Genomic DNA, 18,128 nt, shown 5'->3' with positions numbered 1-18,128 from the left:
TGTCTTTTATTCATCTTTGTTTATTTGGTACAATTATTCCTACCATAATTGTTGTTACCATATGTTCCATAATAAAGTTAAGATGAAACGTTAAACTGTACCAAAGGCAAATTGTTTATTGTGAAGTTACTAGAAGATGTTGTGTCAAATATTTTGGTGTTCTTTGCTTAAAATTGAATTTTTCATTTAAATTACTGTTGTTGTGAGTTGCGACTGTTCTTTACACAGAGCAACCATATTCTAGTTCCTTGTTTATTGATATTTGTTCACTTGTGTTTGTTACTTGATGCAGTTTTTGCATGCATTTTTATCCAGTTTAACTTTCTCTATTTTTCTCTTTTTTTGTTGAATTTGATTCATTGTTGATTTATCTCCTGGGCAGCCAGCACAAAAACAAAGGTAATTATTCTTGCTTTATATGTCTTTTCTTCTGATTTTGATGTGACAATAGCAATAGTTTCCTCATTCAAGGAGATAATTGAGAGTCATCAGAGGTTTTATGAAATGCCTTTGTAATTTTTCCCCTCTTAAAATGACTGTAATTATATTTATTTTGGCGTATCCCATGTACATGGTGTTTTGAGGGATGTTTTGCTTATGAACAATTAAACTAGTTAATACTTATACACTAATGCATGATGGACTAGGTGAATCTTTATGGTAGATTTGTTATATCATTATTAATCAATGTAGGCCTGCTATGACCCTTTGAACTAAAAATTTAGTAGGCTGTCTGATGGCAATAGGTTAGATTTAACAAAAGAAGTTTTTCCTTTGAATATATATATGAATAATATACTATGAATTAAATTAATCCCAATCTCTCTGTAGCAACTGACCCAATGTTCCGGAACGATAGTTATTACATAATCACTCCCCCGGGCCCTGTAATAAAAAGAGTTGATATCAATCGTAACTATGTACATAAGAGATAGGAGATTGCAAACTTGCGATTGATTTGGATCAATCGCAACTCTTTGTAAGACGGGGGCCCTGATCTTCACTTTAGTGGTGAAAAATGTGCCCCAGCTAGACCTTGACCTTATTACTGGTTTGATATAGGTCATACAATACTAGCAACTTGATGGATGACCTGAAGTACCTGTACCGCGTAGCTGGAGCAGAGGGTCATGGTATCACCTTCATCTTCACTGACAATGAGATCAAGGACGAGGCTTTCCTAGAGTACCTCAACAACGTCCTGTCATCTGGAGAGGTAAGGTCTCTCCAAGCAACATGATAACAAAATTCCTTTCTCATTTAGATATGTACAATAAAAAATCACACTGACTTCTCCATATACCCATGCAGGAGAATAGCATAAGGTACTTTTACTTAAATTTACATTGTTGTATGCAACAAACTTGAATTACGGCCTCCAATATACTCAATATTTCATAGAAAGCAATATATAGTTTAATTCTTCTCTTATATAAAACATGTGAGTACTATGTTATTGATATCAGTTCTGATTGTGCTTGCACTTTTGCTGTTTCTCTCATTCTCCCTCCCTATCTCTGGTTTTGGGGGTTGTTGCTGTTTCCTATGATCTCTCCTGTGCTTTGTCCTTTTCTCTGTTTTTGTATCTCTTATGTTGTCTCTTTCTCCTTCTCCCTTTATCTACATTACTCTGTCCATTTCTCCCTCTACACTGTCCCCTTACTCTCTTTCTCTCTCTCTCTCTCTCTCTCTCTTTCTTTGCCATACGCAGGTTTCCAACTTATTTGCCAAAGATGAACTTGATGAGATCACACAGGAATTGATCTCTGTCATGAAGAAAGAGTTTCCCAGACGACCTCCAACCAATGACAACTTGTATGACTACTTCATATCCAGAGCATGCAAGAACCTCCATATTGTTCTCTGCTTCTCTCCAGTAAGTACTGCTAGTTCATCACATTATTCTTCATTTGATTTTCTTCTATTATATTCTCTCTGATAGAGACATGAAACAAAGGCCACCCTAGTTTTAAAAAAAAAAGTTTTTGTATTTCAATATTTTGTTTATGTGGACTATTTACTTTTCTAGGCATTTAAACAACAAAATTTTTTAGACTGGCAGAATTTTACACATAGGTATTTAAATGATATTTGACAGTACACCAGATGTGTGTGTGTGTGTGTGTGTGTGTCTCTCTCTCTTTCTCTCTCTGCTATCCCACATAATGTTCATTGTAAGATCACTCTTAACTCCATTTTGATTGTTTGCTTCGCCTACACATCAACACAAACATTTCACTTCAAATTCTCATCATGCAGGTTGGAGAGAAATTTCGCAACCGCTCCCTCAAGTTCCCTGGGCTCATCTCTGGCTGCACGATGGACTGGTTCACTCGCTGGCCCAAAGATGCCCTCATTGCAGTGTCCAACCACTTTCTATCCAAGTTTGAGATCATCTGCCCCACAGAGACCAAGTTTCAAGTGGTACAGACCATGGGCGAGGTGCACGATGGAGTGGCCACTACCTGCATTGAGTACTTTGAAAGGTGAGTTAAGCAGGACTGCACTACTTATAACTAATTGAGCCCTCCGATAGCAAACAATGCCTAAGCTGTACGTGTTTGTTCCCCATGATCCCCTTTCTCTTATGTTCATTGAGAGCTGATTTGATGAAATAATCACCTGTCAGTGACCTTGCAGAGAGGTCTAATCCCCCTGGCCAAACTAGTACAGACAGGCTTTAAATGGTCTAACTTTGTAGATTTAATGAATTTTTGATATTTTTTCTAAGAGCCGGCCAGAAGGGCGTGTATTCACATCGTTCTGCACAGAGTTAACCCCCCTTAAGCCCTAAGAAGTCACTATCTTATGTCAGTGTAAACATGTCAGCTGAGAGCAAGAATGCATTATGATGTCTATTGTATTGGAGATAAACACTGTCCGTATCTGTTATCTTCCTATGGAACAACTGAAGTGTGCTTTATGTTCATAATAGAAGTTCACATCCAAGATTGGCTGTAGAAAAAGCCAGAGTTTGAAATACATCGTGCTGTGAAGAAAAGAATGTTACAAATATATTTAGTTATTGTTTGAATAAAAAACATGCAATGATCACAAAAAAGATTTGCACTTAGATATCAGTTTTGGTACATTTAATTATTTTCTGGGACAAAACAAGTTTAGACTCTATTATGATAATAATAATAGCTAGTTCTTATATACCGGTAGCCCTTTTCAGGACCGAAGGCCCTCTCAAAGTGCTTTACAGATATATATATATATATATATATATGATTACCCCGGTCATCGGATTCAGGCTTACCCGCACGCTAGTCCCAACCTTATCTTGCTGGTACAACTCTTCCTGCTGGTTCTTTATATTAGGTATCGTCGTCAAGCCCATGTAACTCCAAAGTCCTACTTGTCTTTCCTGGATGGCTACAAGTCCATATATCTTGAGAAATATTCTGAGATCTCTGAGTTGGCTCAGCGTATGAATACTGGTCTGGACAAGCTGATCGAGGCTAGTGAGTCTGTCGCAGAGCTGTCCATCCAGCTGGTCGTCAAAGAGAAAGAACTGGAAATAGCCTCCAAGAAGGCTGACCTGGTAAACAATTCAGATTATGCAGATCGAGGCATCCCCTCTTTACTCGCTATAAATCAGTACTGCAGACTACTTTATATATATGCACTACTTGTGACATAAGTTGATAGCGGCAGTCCACCGTTTGTTCTTTTTGTCCACCAAAAGCTAATTGGAAAGAGTTGAATAAAGGTATTGGGGACTACTATCATGATGAGGTATGAACCTGATGAAGAGTTGTGATTAATGGATGAATGTGAAATATAAACATGACTATTTGACTGTAATTAGATCTCTTCTAACAAGTGTTCATCAAAAATAGTTGTACCTTTGTTTTTTTCTTTAATTATGAAATAATATTTTATTTTTTTAAACTAGGAAAAAGCAGATGTGGTTAATTTGAGATAGAGATTTATTGCTTAGCAATCAGTTGACCAATTATAATTTTCTGCAAAACTGACAAATAGAACTTCAGCCAGCTACTTAAGGCTCAAAATTAGATGTCATTTTGATATAATTCACGTCTTTCTCTTTTTATAGTACTGTTTGTACCAACATTAGTTGTGAACAATTATTGTCTTTGTATCAATTAGGTGTTAGCAGAAGTGACTGTCTCAGCTCAAGCAGCAGAGAAAGTGAAAGCCTCTGTTCAGGTCGTGAAGGACAAGGCCCAACATATTGTGACTTCGATCGAAGCAGAGAAATCTGTCGCCGAGGGCAAGCTAGAGGCTGCCCGACCCGCCCTGGAGGAAGCTGAGAATGCCCTCAACACCATCAAGCCCACCCACATCTCAACCGTGAGGAAGCTAGCCAAACCTCCCCATCTCATCATGCGCATCATGGATTCAGTGCTCATCCTCTTTCAGAAGAGAGTCGATCCTCCTTCCCTTGATCCAGAAAGACCCTGTCCCAAACCATCTTGGGGTGAATCTCTCAAGGTTTGTATTTCCCCATGCATTGGTCTATTTAGAAAAAATAAACAAATTCTTAAATAAATGGGTTTTAATGAAAAGTCCTTTTCTTTTGGAATTATCTTTATTTTTTGCAGAATTTGCCAAATCATATTGCAATATGACATGTAAGGGAGGATTTATGGATATACATTCAAGCCTCAAGTTTTTTTCCACTGGGGCTCTTCCACAAAAAACTCCTTGTGAGCCTTCTTACGGAGCTCTTTTATTAATGATGAAGGTTCTTCTTTTAGCAATGATTATTTATAGAAATATTGTGAACTATCAATGTCCATTCCCTTACATAAAGGAATCCTGTAAGACCAGAAACTTTTAATTGTTATGCAAATCTGCCAGTTTAAGTTTGCAAAAGTTTCATGCTGCAAAATTATTGAATCACAAGTGACACAACACAGATTTGTAGCAACTCACAAAAGCTTCTTGCACTGAAAATTGCTCCTGTTTACAAATCACAAGTTTCACGTCATGAAGTTTCTGGCTTCAATTTTAGTACTTGTGTGCTTTGTTTCTATCCAGTTGATGAGTGGAGGTGGGTTCTTGAATGCTCTGCAAACCTTTGCTAAGGATTCCATCACAGGCGAGACAGTGGAGCTTCTCCACCCCTATCTGAGCATGGAAGACTACTCGTTTGCAAATGCCAAGAAAGTCTGTGGAGATGTTGCTGGGCTGTGCTCATGGACATGTGCAATGGCAACGTTCTTTGGAATCAACAAAGAAGTTTTGCCCTTAAAGGTAAGCCTATGTGCTCTTAATGATATTCATGCAATGAAACTTAATGTATGTTTGATCCAAATGATTTCTAATTTTTAAAGCACCCCTTTTCATTCAGTTCTGTGCATCATTTTTCTTGACTTATTGAACCATTAAATATTTATCATCATCATCATCATCATCATCTAATGCCAGGTTTGTTACAGACAATGACCGTCAAAGCCCTCCTTTTCTGACTATTATCTGCTATTCTTAAAAGCTGGTATGGCTTGTTTCATTTTTGGTTGCCCATTTATTTAGACTTTGTTGCCTTCCCCCTGCTTCTCTTTCCAACATTCTTCCCTGTTAATATGTATTTTTTTCTAGATTATCCTTTCTCTATATGTGAGCAACAGATAGCATTCGCCTCTCTGTTATTGTGTTAATGATTGATTTTTTGTTCACGCTTGCTTCTTCTGACTTGAACACATCTTTATTTTTTTTCATCTTTTCTGTCCATGAAATATTCATAATTTTCTAGTGAACCAGGTCTTGAGAAAAAAGATTTCTCAAGGACTTAAAATACATTAAGGAAGACAAAAAACATATTTGAACTGAACTTCTCCAACCTTATGAAATTGTTACTACTTACCATGTTCAAGTGCTGCTGATCCCTACCCTTAATAATATAGAACAGGCTAATAGCCAATATAAATACATATGTATGAATAGAGGAGAAAGAAGACTTGGAGTTTTAAAAAAAATTGTAAAAAAATATGTGGATGGAGATGAAGGCCGAGGTTCCAGCTTTGTGAAATGTGGAAAAGAAATTTATTACTGAGAGGATAGAAAATCAATGAATAACAATATAAAACTTTGTATATACATATCGTTCCTGTTTTCACGAAGTGACGGTAGTGAGGAAAATCCGCACGCAAATTGTATTCGATTTTCATTCACTACGGTCACTTCGTGAAAACAGGGATGATATATGCACAAGTCTGCTCTCAACAGAAATTGGGGCTAATCATCCTATATTGCCTGATCTTAGGCACTGAAAGTAAATTGAAAATTTCAAAACATCATGATACCATGTCATTCTATCCCTTTACATTTGTCAGGCCAATCTCGCAGTCCAAGAAGCCAAGTTGAACATTGCTACCAGAGAATTGGAAAAAGCCCAAGGTCAGCTTGATGAAAAGCAGAGGGAACTGGATGAAGTCCAGGCAAAGTTTGATGCAGCCATGTTGGAAAAGCAGGTTGGTATTGTTTTCAACTCCATTCTAGTGAGTTTTACAGCAATTCAGATTGTTAACACAACATTACCGGGTACTTATAAAACACTGTTGGCCTTACCAGTGGTGTGGAACAGTATTCTCGCTATGATGTTCTAAAATGACTTCATATATATTCTCCAGTAATATCAGGGGAGTGTTTCACAAAGAATAAGATCAACTTTAAGTTGGACTTAAATAAGGCAAGCCATGCATGCCACTATTTTCTCTCATAATTTACTGGCATTGGTCTCTCAAGGTACGTATCAATCGTGGTCACAAATCTACAGAAATTACATTTTGTGATAGTTCATTATTGAAGGAATCAAAATTATCTTAAAAGCATAATTGAGAGACCAATGGTGATAGCAACCAGTGGCATAAACATCCTGCCATAGTTAAGTCCAACTTAAAGTCGATCTTAGTCTTTGTGAAACACTCCCCTGAAGTATTTTAAAGAGAGGGTTTAAAGCAGAGTTAATGCAAGAGTAGCAGCATTGAGGTATAAATTTCCCTCTGCTATCAAATCTCAGGAAAGTATAAGAAATAGTTTTTCATATACAGATCGTTCATTTTATTTACAGTGGTAAAAGTCAGATTGCTCCTCGTTAACTTTCTGCGGTCTTTCAAGATGAAGTCATAATGTTACATGTAGTATTGTGTACATGTGCAATTAAGAAGGATGTCATCAGGGAAAACTCTTGCTAACTGTGCTATTTGAATGAACTGAATATGAAAGAAGCAATTCGAAAGGTGTTCAAAATGGCAAATTGATGTTACACAAGTACATGGCTGCAAACTGGGCAGCGTCTCACGAAACCGTTATAAGTACAAGTTCAGCGACATCCCATTGGAATGTGTGTATTAAGTTTAACACGCGTTTCAAAGGGATGTCGCTGAACTTGTACTTATGACGGTTTCGTGAGACGCAGCCTGGTAACTAACAAACATTATGTAATGTGGGTTTTTTCAGACGCTGTTGGCTGATGCAGAGTCTTGTAGGCATAAGATGACGGCAGCATCAGCGCTCATCAATGGCCTTGGAGGAGAGAAGATTCGATGGACTCAGCAGAGCAAAGAGTTTAAATCCCAAATCAACAGGTCAGAGAGGAAGAATGTCAGAGAATGGAAGTCAATAGAAGAATGATATAGAAATATATAGAAAAAGAAATTCTCATCCACTCTGTATCAGTGGTTGCGATATCTGATAAGTCGGAAACCATAAGCGATAGTACATGGACATTCATTGTAGCTTCCATGTTAAAAACCAGTCACTTGAACTTTGCTTTATAGAGGCAGAAGTAACTGAATCATTGTTGTTAATAACAATAATATTGGCTTATTCTATGGTCCTTTTTCCACTTGATACAGAGTTATTACATGTATACATGTGTATGTTAAAGATTATTTTTCAATGGACTTTAAATTCAATATTGAATCAATGGTTTCACTCAAGCAGAACTCTGATTAAGTCTGTTTCAATGCATGTTTCTATGCAAATAGGGCATCATGAAATGATTCTTCACACCCCAAAACCATTTATCCTCCTTTTCTTTTATTGTTACATTAGACTGGTAGGTGATGTACTGCTTGCTACTGGTTTCCTCTCCTACTCGGGTCCATTCAATCAAGTCTTCCGTCTCATGATGATGGACGAGTGGTCCAAGGAGCTTTCCAAGAGACGCATTCCTTTCTCAGCAAACCTCAATGTCACTAACATGCTGGTGGATGCACCTACTGTAAGTCAATCGAAATATTAAAGTTTTCTTTCTATAGATGGGAATCAATTCAAAAAGTAGAAACTGACTGTTTCAATTTCAGCTGTAAAGCTCCACAACACATTTTAGTATCAATCACATAATATTATAGCTGCATACATACATGTATATTTGAATAAAACAATTTTGGGATATTGCTATAGTATTGCCTTGCATAAAGAGTTCCGTTTGATTATGAGCACATGTATATTTGAATAAAACAATTTTGGGATATTGCTTTAGTATTGCCTTGCATAAAGAGTTCCGTTTGATTATGAGCACAACTTTTCCAGATCAAACGCAAATTTATGATAGATACATGACCAAACGCAAAGTTGTGCCTGAAAATCAAACACAACTCTCTTTATGCAATGCGCAGTTGTGTTTGATTGCAAGTTGCATTTGATCTGAGTTGTGATCCATCGCAATTGGACTTTTATGCAAGAGGGCCTAGAACGGGAATGTTGCACTATTTGCGTACATGAACAAAATTCTTTGAGACCTTGGAAACTATACATGGAATTCTTTCTTTGTCAAAGAAATAATTGGATTATTTGATTATAGTAATTTTTGTTGGAACTGTTAATTTTAATTCGTTTTGTTTATTTAGATTGGAGAATGGAATCTTCAGGGTCTACCCAATGATGAGCTATCTATTCAGAATGGTATCATTGTGACCAAGGCTACCCGCTACCCTCTATTAATTGATCCGCAAGGTCAAGGGAAAGTCTGGATTAAGAACAGAGAGAGTGACAATGGGCTCCAGGTAAATTTACCAGAATCTTAGGAAACCAGGGGGTGTTTCACAAAGACTAAGATCAACTTTAGGTTTGAATTAACTATGGCAGGCAATTCATGCCACTAGTTCCTGTAACTATTCCTGGCATTGGTTTCTCAAGGGACTCACAAATCTACTCAAGAAGACGATTTACTGTCCACTGAGGGTGCATTCAAGCTGCAATACCACTTTGTAGAAGTAATATTTGAAGCTAATGTTATGAATACAGTATAGCAACATGATACCCGTTACATCAAGAGCAAAACTTGTTTTGGTGATTGGTACACATTTATGTTTTATAGTCCTAACACAACATGTAAACTATAGAATATGTCAGTACTTATTTTAACATTATTTCAGAACATAATTTACCTTTTACATGTATTTTTTCTTTCTGGTACCCTTTTACTACTTGAAAACTTTTCATTTCATATTTAACATGCACTTCCAGTGGGTTTAGTCCTTGGATATTCAGAACTTAATATTCAATAGGGGAAGGAATGATAACCATTTCAAAGCTATCAGTGATATTGATAAAATGCCATCTTCCTAGGAATGTAATAGCATCAAACACTCAGTATAAAATTCACAGTGGTAACACACACTAATGTATCATTGTTATAAATTTAGCAAGGCAGGTGTCTAAAAAAATGGGTTGACATCCTGTACTAAAAGTTATAAGTGGTTACTTTCTTGACAATAGGTGACATCGCTGAACCACAAGTATTTCAGAACTCATCTAGAAGATGCCCTGTCCCTTGGGAGACCTCTCTACATTGAAGATGTTGGTGAAGATTTGGATCCTGCCCTCGATAATGTCCTTGAAAAGAACTTCATCAAATCTGGCAGCACGTTTAAGGTAACAATTCATAGATGCTTAACAAGACAGAATGTTCTTCTATGTTACTTTAGCAATACCAGTTGGGATAAAAGTGTATTTGCTCCTACAGTTCTATTTCTATATTATGACTTGTTGTTAAAAAAAAAAAATTGTTTTTCTTGTACCTCTTGTATCTAAATTTTCTAGAAGACAACTCAATGTGTTCAAATTCAAATTCAATAGTTGAGAGGCAATGTTGTATAACATCTTTAAAATGAATGTTGATAAGTTGATAATCAAGTTTAAATTACATGCTACATCAAAGTAGTTTTGTTACTCCTCTCTTGTAAGTTTTTTAGTGATTGCATACATGAGATAATGATGTAGGTGTGGTTAGTAATTGCTAGATTTCATAACATTTTGAATATGAAATGATGAAGGAGTCAAAGAGTGAAAAATTATCAAGAATTCACAGGTTCCTGCAGTTCAATTATTGGTAACAGGTTCTTGGTAAAGGTCATTAACCTGTAGCCATGTAGGTTCTTGCACTCCCAGTCTTGTCAGAATGCCTTTTCTCTATGTTCCTTTTCCAATACGTGTAGTGATGTCTTATTACTAAACATGATTATATTCTGCTTGTAAACTTTTAAATACTGTGAAAAGATTTTAACACAGTTTTGTTTTGTCATCTTTTACCAGGTGAAAGTAGGAGACAAAGAGTGTGATGTGATGACTGGTTTCACACTCTACATGACCACCAAGCTTGCTAACCCTACCTACACACCAGAGGTAAACACATACCTTCTTCAGGTTTTCAGTATTTTGTTCTAATAGGATGGATTCTCAATTAACAGGTCCCCTTTGGGTATATAACAATGCCACAGCTGATATTTTTGTCAACTTTTTTCCCGTTATGCATCACATGAAATTGACGAATACACCGTTGTTGCTAGATGGTGCTGTGAATTCAAATTAATGGTATTGTAATACATGTAAAAAATTATATCGGTTCTATCAATATTTGTTGATTTTTTTTGTTTTACATTGACTCGACACATAGTGCAAAAATATGTTTACGTCTACCTAAGATAGCATTAGCAATATACACACATTATTTTTAATGTGTAGATGACGCCCAATGTGATATCAAGCAATATAAGGCTTTATAGCAATGCACACATGTATCTTCATTAGTAATATAATGAATGGTACCCAGTTATCACAAAAGATTTACATCCACTCAAGATAGTGGTATTGGTGTCTATTACCCAGTTTAATATGTTTCAGTTGACAAGCAGTGTCTAAAAAATGTTTCGGCTAGAATTACCCAAGAGAGTGTGAGTAGTGTACTTTTTACCCACTTTCATACTATATACATTCACGGTTAAGTCAGTAGGTTTACATCTACCCAAGATTGTCTTAATTGTGCATACATGTATTGCTTTGTTCCCTAAGTTATAATGGACTCCCAGTGTTATCATGATTTATATTTACCTTAGGTAACATGAACAACACACATTTATCTGTTCACCGTATTATATTAGTGAAACCCTTTGTTACAAGAACTTTACATTTACTGAAGATGGCTTTAGTTGTTCGTGATATCGTCAACAAGACATATTTACAAAAGTTTAGTGTCTACACGAAAGATAATATTGAAGTAGTTAACTACTTCAAGCAAATCTAATGTGGAATAAATTTTTGCAGCTATTCCTGGAATTGTTATAAACTAAGGAGGGCCAAGTTTTGAATAACATACTGTATATCCTCTTATAGAACTGTCTATTGATGTATCTTTGTATATTTTTTATGCCTCCGTTACGAAGTAGCCGGAGGCATTATGTTTTCGGGTTGTCCGTCCGTCCGTACATACGTACGTCCCATTCTCGTGATCACGTTATCTCAAGAACTGATTGATGGATTCCTGCCAAACTTAAGTCATGTATGTATCTCACAGAGCTAATGAACTGATTAGATTTTGGGGTCACGAGATCCAAGGTCAAAGGTCACAAGGCTCATTATGTATGCAAAAATGGCTCGGGATCGCGTTATCTCAAGAACCGATTGATGGATTCCTGCCAAACCTAAGTCATGTATGTATCTTGCAGAGCCAATGAACTGATTAGATTTTGGGGTCACAAGGTCGAAGGTCAAAGGTCACAAGGCTCATTATGTATGCGAAAATGGCTTGGGATCGCGTTGTCTCAAGAAGCGATTGATGGATTCCTGCCAAACTTAAGTCATGTATGTATCTTGCAGAGCCAATGAACTGATTAGATTTTGGGGTCACAAGGTCAAAGGTCACAAGGCTCATTATGTATGCAAAAATAGCTTGTGATCGCATTATCTCAAGAACCGATTGATGGATTCCTGCCAAACTCGGGTCATGTATGTAACTTGCAGAGCCAATGAACTGAGTTGATTTTGGGGTCACTAGGTCAAAGGTCACAGGGCTCTTTATGTATCCAAAAATAGCTTGTGATCGCATTATCATGAGAACCAATAGACAGATTACTATCAAACTCAAGTCATGTATGTATCTTGCAGAGCCAATGAACTGATTAGATTTTGGGGTCACCAGGTCGAAGGTCAAAGGTCACATAGCTCATTATGTATGCCTATAAATAGCTTGTGCATGCATTAGCATTAAAACTGACAGATGGATTACAATCAAACTTGAATTTAAAAATTGTTTCTGTTTTGGTTTGTAAAATTGCTCTATGGCGGAGGCATCATTTTTGACTGCGCGCAGTCAAAGTTCCATCTAGTTTCTAAATTGTACTTGTTTTTTAACTTATTTATTACTTGTTTAATCTTTATTTGGCAGGTATCAGCCAAAGCCTCTATCATTGACTTCACTGTAACCATGAAGGGTCTAGAAGATCAGCTACTTGGTAGAGTTATCCAGACAGAAAAGCAGGTACATGCTGTGTGACATCCATTTGCATTAAATATGTGAGGAGGATAGTTGGAGCAAACAAATTTGTAACTAGTTTATTTCATCTCAATTATAGATTGCCACTTCCATTACCAGGGCCCTCTACTATAAAGAGTTACGATTGATTCAAATTCATCACAATTGTGTGCTTAGGAGATGGGAGTTGTGACTAATTTCAAGTTGAGATTGAATCGAATTGCAACTCTTTATAAGACAGAGGCCCTTATCTACATTAAAATTGTGGGACAAGTATGAGTTGTTGCATATTGTTGAGGCATGTGCAACAAGCATTGCCAACAAATTGATAAGAGCCATCATTTCATATTTGAAAAATGTGTGTTCGAGTAACAATGCAGAAGCTGAGAACGTTTCTAAAAAATACAGAATTGTTCTAAATCTTTGTACCTGGTAAAATATACATATTTTTACGAAAGATGTGTGTTTATATGTGATCTGAGTTTGACAAAAGTGTATATAAATACTTTCTGATTTTGTATTAGAAGTAGAATGCCCTAAAAACGGTCAACGGTTTGGTTTTTTATTCTAGGAATTGGAATCAGAAAGAATTGCTCTGATGGAGGATGTGACAGCCAACAAACGAAAGATGAAGGAGCTTGAAGATAATCTCCTCTACAGACTTACAAGTACACAGGTAAGTACGTAACCATCATTTTGACAGCCGTCTTCATACTTTAAAGGTACTATGTCCCATTTGCAGGCCAAAAAAATGAAAAAGTTAAATTCCAACTGCATTTGAAAGATAATACTAATTTAGAACTTACCTAAAAAAGGTGGGGCTTGAAAATGTCTTCAAGTGGGAAAATAACGACTATTAGTTGTCAAATCGACTTTAGGGCTATAGAGCCCAAAAGTAATAGTCTTGATTTTTAGACAATTGTACCGAATGGTCATACGTTTTATGCTGCGCAAAGATTCAATCAGTTTAATCTTGGCCATCACAAGAAGTGGGTTAGTGATGTAGACAAATGTTCATGTACCCTTTACAACTCTTTTCATGTATGTTATTACCAAAGAAGAAAAAAAGCCAGTCAGTCACCCAATAGTGTCTGACAGTGAAGTCTAGCAAGTAAACGGGTTTCCTTGCATAATTTGAATATGAGGACACTGCTAACGTTTAAATTTCACAGATAGGACATACATGACATATTCATAATTCCTGCAAAGTTCTACAGAATGTGAGGTTGGCTGCAAAAGGGACATAGTACCTTTAAGATGAATGGTCAGAAGCTGTGTTGATAAGAATTGAATGTGTGAAAGTGGTATAGGATGGGGAAGAGGTTATTGATGTTACAGTGTTACTTGTTTATTGATAAAGCAGGCTGCATGTAGAGCAATATGAAGTACATTATGGATACAAAAACATGTCTATGATTTGACATTGATTTCAAATGTGACTCATATTTGGCTGACTTCATATTCACAATTGCTTCCCTGTTACTCCTTTGATAGTTAACATTAATGGCTTATTTGGTAAAAAAAAAAGATATGTGCAGTTATTTTTATGCCTCCGGTATGAAGTAGCCGGAGGCATTATGTTTTCGGGTTGTCCGTCCGTCCGTATGTCCCGTTCTCGTGATCGCATTATCTGAAGAACCGATTGATGGATTCCTGCCAAACTTTGGTCATGTATGTATCTTGCAGAGCCGATGAACTGATTAGTTTTTGGGTTACAAGGTCAAAGGTCACAGGGCTCATTATGTATGTAAAAACAGCTCGTGATCGCATTATCTGAAGAACCGATTGATGGATTCCTGCCAAACTTAAATCATGTATGTATCTTGCATAGCCAATGAACTGAGTAGATTCTTGGGTCATGAGGTCAAAGGTCATGGGCTCATTATGTATCCAAAAATATCGTGTGAACGCTTTCTCATTAGAACTGACAGATGGATTACTATTTAACTCAGAACATCTTGCAGAGCCAATGAACTGAGTAGATTTTAGGGTCATGAGGTCAAAGATCAAAGGATCATATATGTATATCAGAAATTGCTTGTAATCACGATATTCTGAGAACCTGTTAATGGATTACAATTGAACTTGAATTTGAAAAATTTCTTCTGTTTTGGTTTGTAAAATTGCTCTATGACGGAGGCATCATTTTCGACTGCACGCAGTCAAAGTTCCATCTAGTTTGTTCTGCACTGAACATGAATATAAGTTAATGAGATATGTATTGCTCTAATTTGTAGAGGTGTTGTTGTCTAGTGGATAAGTCACCCGAATTCAGATCACAAGGTACAGGGTTCAAGTCCTGCCGTGGCACTAATGTCCTTTGCAAGACGTAAATCTACATTTGCCACTCTTCACCCAGGTGTAAATGGATACCATTTATTTTAAAGTAATTGATGCTTCAAACGGTTACTAAAGTTTCTTGATATCTCCTCTGATTGTGCTGGCTGAATAGGGTTCCCTGGTTGAAGATGAGTCTCTCATCACCGTGCTTGCTTCTACCAAAGTGACATCCGAAGAAGTGACGGAGAAACTAGTGGTGGCAGCAGATACTGAACTCAAGATCAATGAAGCAAGAGAAGAATTCAGACCAGGTAAGGAATACAAAAAAATTGTTCAATCAAGTCACCTCTTGTATTTCATTTGTAAATACAAAGAATAGAAGAGGCTAAACAGAAGTATATAAGTCCAAGGTAACCTGGGATCAAACACGCTAGAATACATGTTGAAACAAAATTAAATTGTCTCCTCTGGGTGAAATCAAGGGAGTGTTTCACAAAGACTAAGATTGACTTTAAGTTGGACTTAACTATGGCAGGCTGTTCATGCCACTGTTTGCTCTCACCATTATGATCTTTAGATGATTCATATTTTCCTTCAATAATAAATTATCAAAAAAATGTAAATTTGTGACTATGAATTGTACGTCCCTTGAGAGACCAATGCCATTAAACAGTGAGAGCAAACAGTGGCATGAACGGCCTGCCATAGTCAAGTCCAACTTAAAGTTGATCTTAGTCTTTTTGATGGCACATGTAATCATCCTTTGCTTCATCCAAGCATTATTCTTTTGTCTAAACAGCTAATATATATATTCTCAATCATGTCATTAAATTCCAATCAAACATAACATGGTACATCACCTTTAATTTTTTTTTTAAAAGATGCAGCAAAAGAAATTTAACCATAAGCATGTAAATAAATTGTGAATACAGGAGACTTAAACAAAAAGCACACACCAACCAGTGGTACCTACAAGTACTTTGTGATATGTGTGCTACAATGTGTGTAATTATAATGTAATGTGTAATGTCATTTTTAATGATTAATGTCTAAAATATGATTAATGGTTGTTTCACTTGATTGCTTCATTCATTTAGTGGCTAATCGAGGTAGCATCCTGTACTTCTTGATCACTGAGATGAGCATGGTTAATGTCATGTACCAGACGTCCCTAAAGCAGTTCCTCGGTATCTTTGATCTCTCCATGGCAAGGTAATTAAATCATTATCTGTTTCTTATTATTAACCCAATTAGCTACTCACTTCCCTCGTTCCCTCCACCTGGTTCCCTTGATGTTCTACTAAAATAAATGTAGTAATTAGGAAATATAATTGATCAAAATGAATGTCATTGTGTTGTCTCCTCTTTGGACATAGGAATCAATTTTTAATAAATTCTGTTGAGAAAGAAACAATTTTGTTTTGTCTCCTGTTTTTTTTTTTTGTGTTGCTGTTAGAAATAAAACTGACATTGTAATTTATTTGATCTTACTGAGAAGGAAACAAATTTGGATCTTAGAGTTTTTTGCTGTGTGAAACAAAAAGATTTCTTTTTACTTTCAAAAGCTACACAAGTCATTCCATTCTTCTGATTATAATTTTTTTGTGTTTTTACTTTTGTTAACCATGCTGCATGCCACAACTGCAATACATTACACAAGCAAGTGAACTATGTCACTTTCAATGTACATGTATGTTTCATTTAATTTTATCTTTTCTTCTCTCCGTAGATCTGAGAAATCGCCCATACCAGCCAAGCGCATTGCAAACATCATCAGCCAGCTAACGTATGAAGTGTTCAGGTACTCCTGCAGGGGGCTCTATGAGAACCACAAGTTCCTCTTTACTCTCCTCATTGCCCTCAAGATTGATCAGCAACTGGGCAATGTCAGAATCAAAGAATTTCAAACTCTGATCAAAGGTAGGCATATATAATCTAGTTGATTCTGTTTACATCATTCACACCTTGTACATATAGGATGGTGTTTTCTGCTTGAAGAATACGAGTATGCAGTCGTACCTGAATTAAATACCACCTATCTACAAAGGCCACATGTTTTGTTTCCCTTGAAAATGGTTTCTCTTTTAAACATGTACTATAGGCACGTGAACATAAAGACCACCTGCCTATAGAGTCCACTTTTCTTGTCTCCCTTGGGTGTTCTTTATAGACAGATTTCACTGTATATCCAAAGATTTCCACTTGTACTAAAACATTTAACTTCTTGAAAGATAAAGAGCTTCAGATGATTGGTGGTGATCAGTTTAAATTTGAACAGAGAAGTTTGTAATGTTTGACTTGCTTCAAGTTTTGAAGTCATGGATGATCTTCAAACTTGGTATATAAGGAGAACTGATTTCAGTAGATATTCAGAGGATCTTATTGGAAAATCAATTGGAAAAACCTAACACCAAACTAGGATCATTTATGCAATAAACCTTGTGGAATGTGTCAGTGTACTGATTTATCCATTAATTGACATACATGTATCAGACATCTTGCAGCTGATACAGTCAAACCTATGTCAGTGACCATCTGTCTACAAAGACCACATTTATCGTTTGCCTTGAAAAAGGTTTGAAAAATTGGTTCAGTACTAAATTTACACCATGGAATGTATTACTTTTAGGTGGTGCTGCTCTGGACTTGAAAGCCTGTCCACCCAAGCCATCAAAGTGGATCACAGATGTCACCTGGCTTAACCTGGTAGAACTGAGCAAGCTACCTCAGTACTCAGAAATACTTACACAGGTACATGTAATTCCTTCTACCTAGTTGAAATATCATTTGCCTATTAACCTGATAACTGCTGAATTTTCTCCTTTGTCAACGCTTAATACAGAAAGCATTCAAATGCAATATTGGAGGCTATATACTTGTATGGATATAAGCATAGTAAGAACTTTATATAATATTTTTTATACCTTGTTGAGTTCTCAATGTTTCAAGTCACTTAAACTTGAATTACTAGTACATTCTAGATGCCAATCGTTTTGTCATTGTTTGGGCAGTTTTTGCTGAGCAGTCCACATTTATCATTATGTGACTTAACCAGCATCTTTAAATGTAATAATTCATCAACTTCTGAACAAGCTATGCACCCTTTTTCTTCCTTTTTTTT

At 36.4% G+C, this 18,128-nt stretch overlaps 1 protein-coding gene across 1 annotated transcript in view; it reads left to right on the top strand.

The window, feature by feature from the left end:
- LOC763294 (dynein heavy chain 8, axonemal) overlaps window positions 1–18,128 on the top strand; it is a 92,350-nt gene that overhangs the window by 61,598 nt on the left and 12,624 nt on the right. The window contains exons 57-74 of the mRNA XM_030976312.1: window positions 1,063–1,216; window positions 1,712–1,876; window positions 2,260–2,486; window positions 3,325–3,547; window positions 4,117–4,461; window positions 5,011–5,226; window positions 6,306–6,443; window positions 7,432–7,559; window positions 8,029–8,197; window positions 8,826–8,981; window positions 9,697–9,852; window positions 10,513–10,602; window positions 12,641–12,733; window positions 13,299–13,403; window positions 15,180–15,318; window positions 16,105–16,219; window positions 16,737–16,927; window positions 17,637–17,758. Coding sequence (XP_030832172.1) covers window positions 1,063–1,216; window positions 1,712–1,876; window positions 2,260–2,486; window positions 3,325–3,547; window positions 4,117–4,461; window positions 5,011–5,226; window positions 6,306–6,443; window positions 7,432–7,559; window positions 8,029–8,197; window positions 8,826–8,981; window positions 9,697–9,852; window positions 10,513–10,602; window positions 12,641–12,733; window positions 13,299–13,403; window positions 15,180–15,318; window positions 16,105–16,219; window positions 16,737–16,927; window positions 17,637–17,758 — 2,932 coding nt within the window. The remainder of the gene's footprint in view (window positions 1–1,062; window positions 1,217–1,711; window positions 1,877–2,259; window positions 2,487–3,324; window positions 3,548–4,116; window positions 4,462–5,010; window positions 5,227–6,305; window positions 6,444–7,431; window positions 7,560–8,028; window positions 8,198–8,825; window positions 8,982–9,696; window positions 9,853–10,512; window positions 10,603–12,640; window positions 12,734–13,298; window positions 13,404–15,179; window positions 15,319–16,104; window positions 16,220–16,736; window positions 16,928–17,636; window positions 17,759–18,128) is intronic.

This window comes from Strongylocentrotus purpuratus, unplaced genomic scaffold, assembly GCF_000002235.5.
Source record: "Strongylocentrotus purpuratus isolate Spur 01 unplaced genomic scaffold, Spur_5.0 spur5_scaffold_9, whole genome shotgun sequence".
Lineage (NCBI taxonomy): Eukaryota > Metazoa > Echinodermata > Echinoidea > Camarodonta > Strongylocentrotidae > Strongylocentrotus > Strongylocentrotus purpuratus.
The sequence above is the reverse complement of the archived record's forward strand: the minus strand, read 5'-3'. Positions and strand labels throughout refer to the sequence as shown.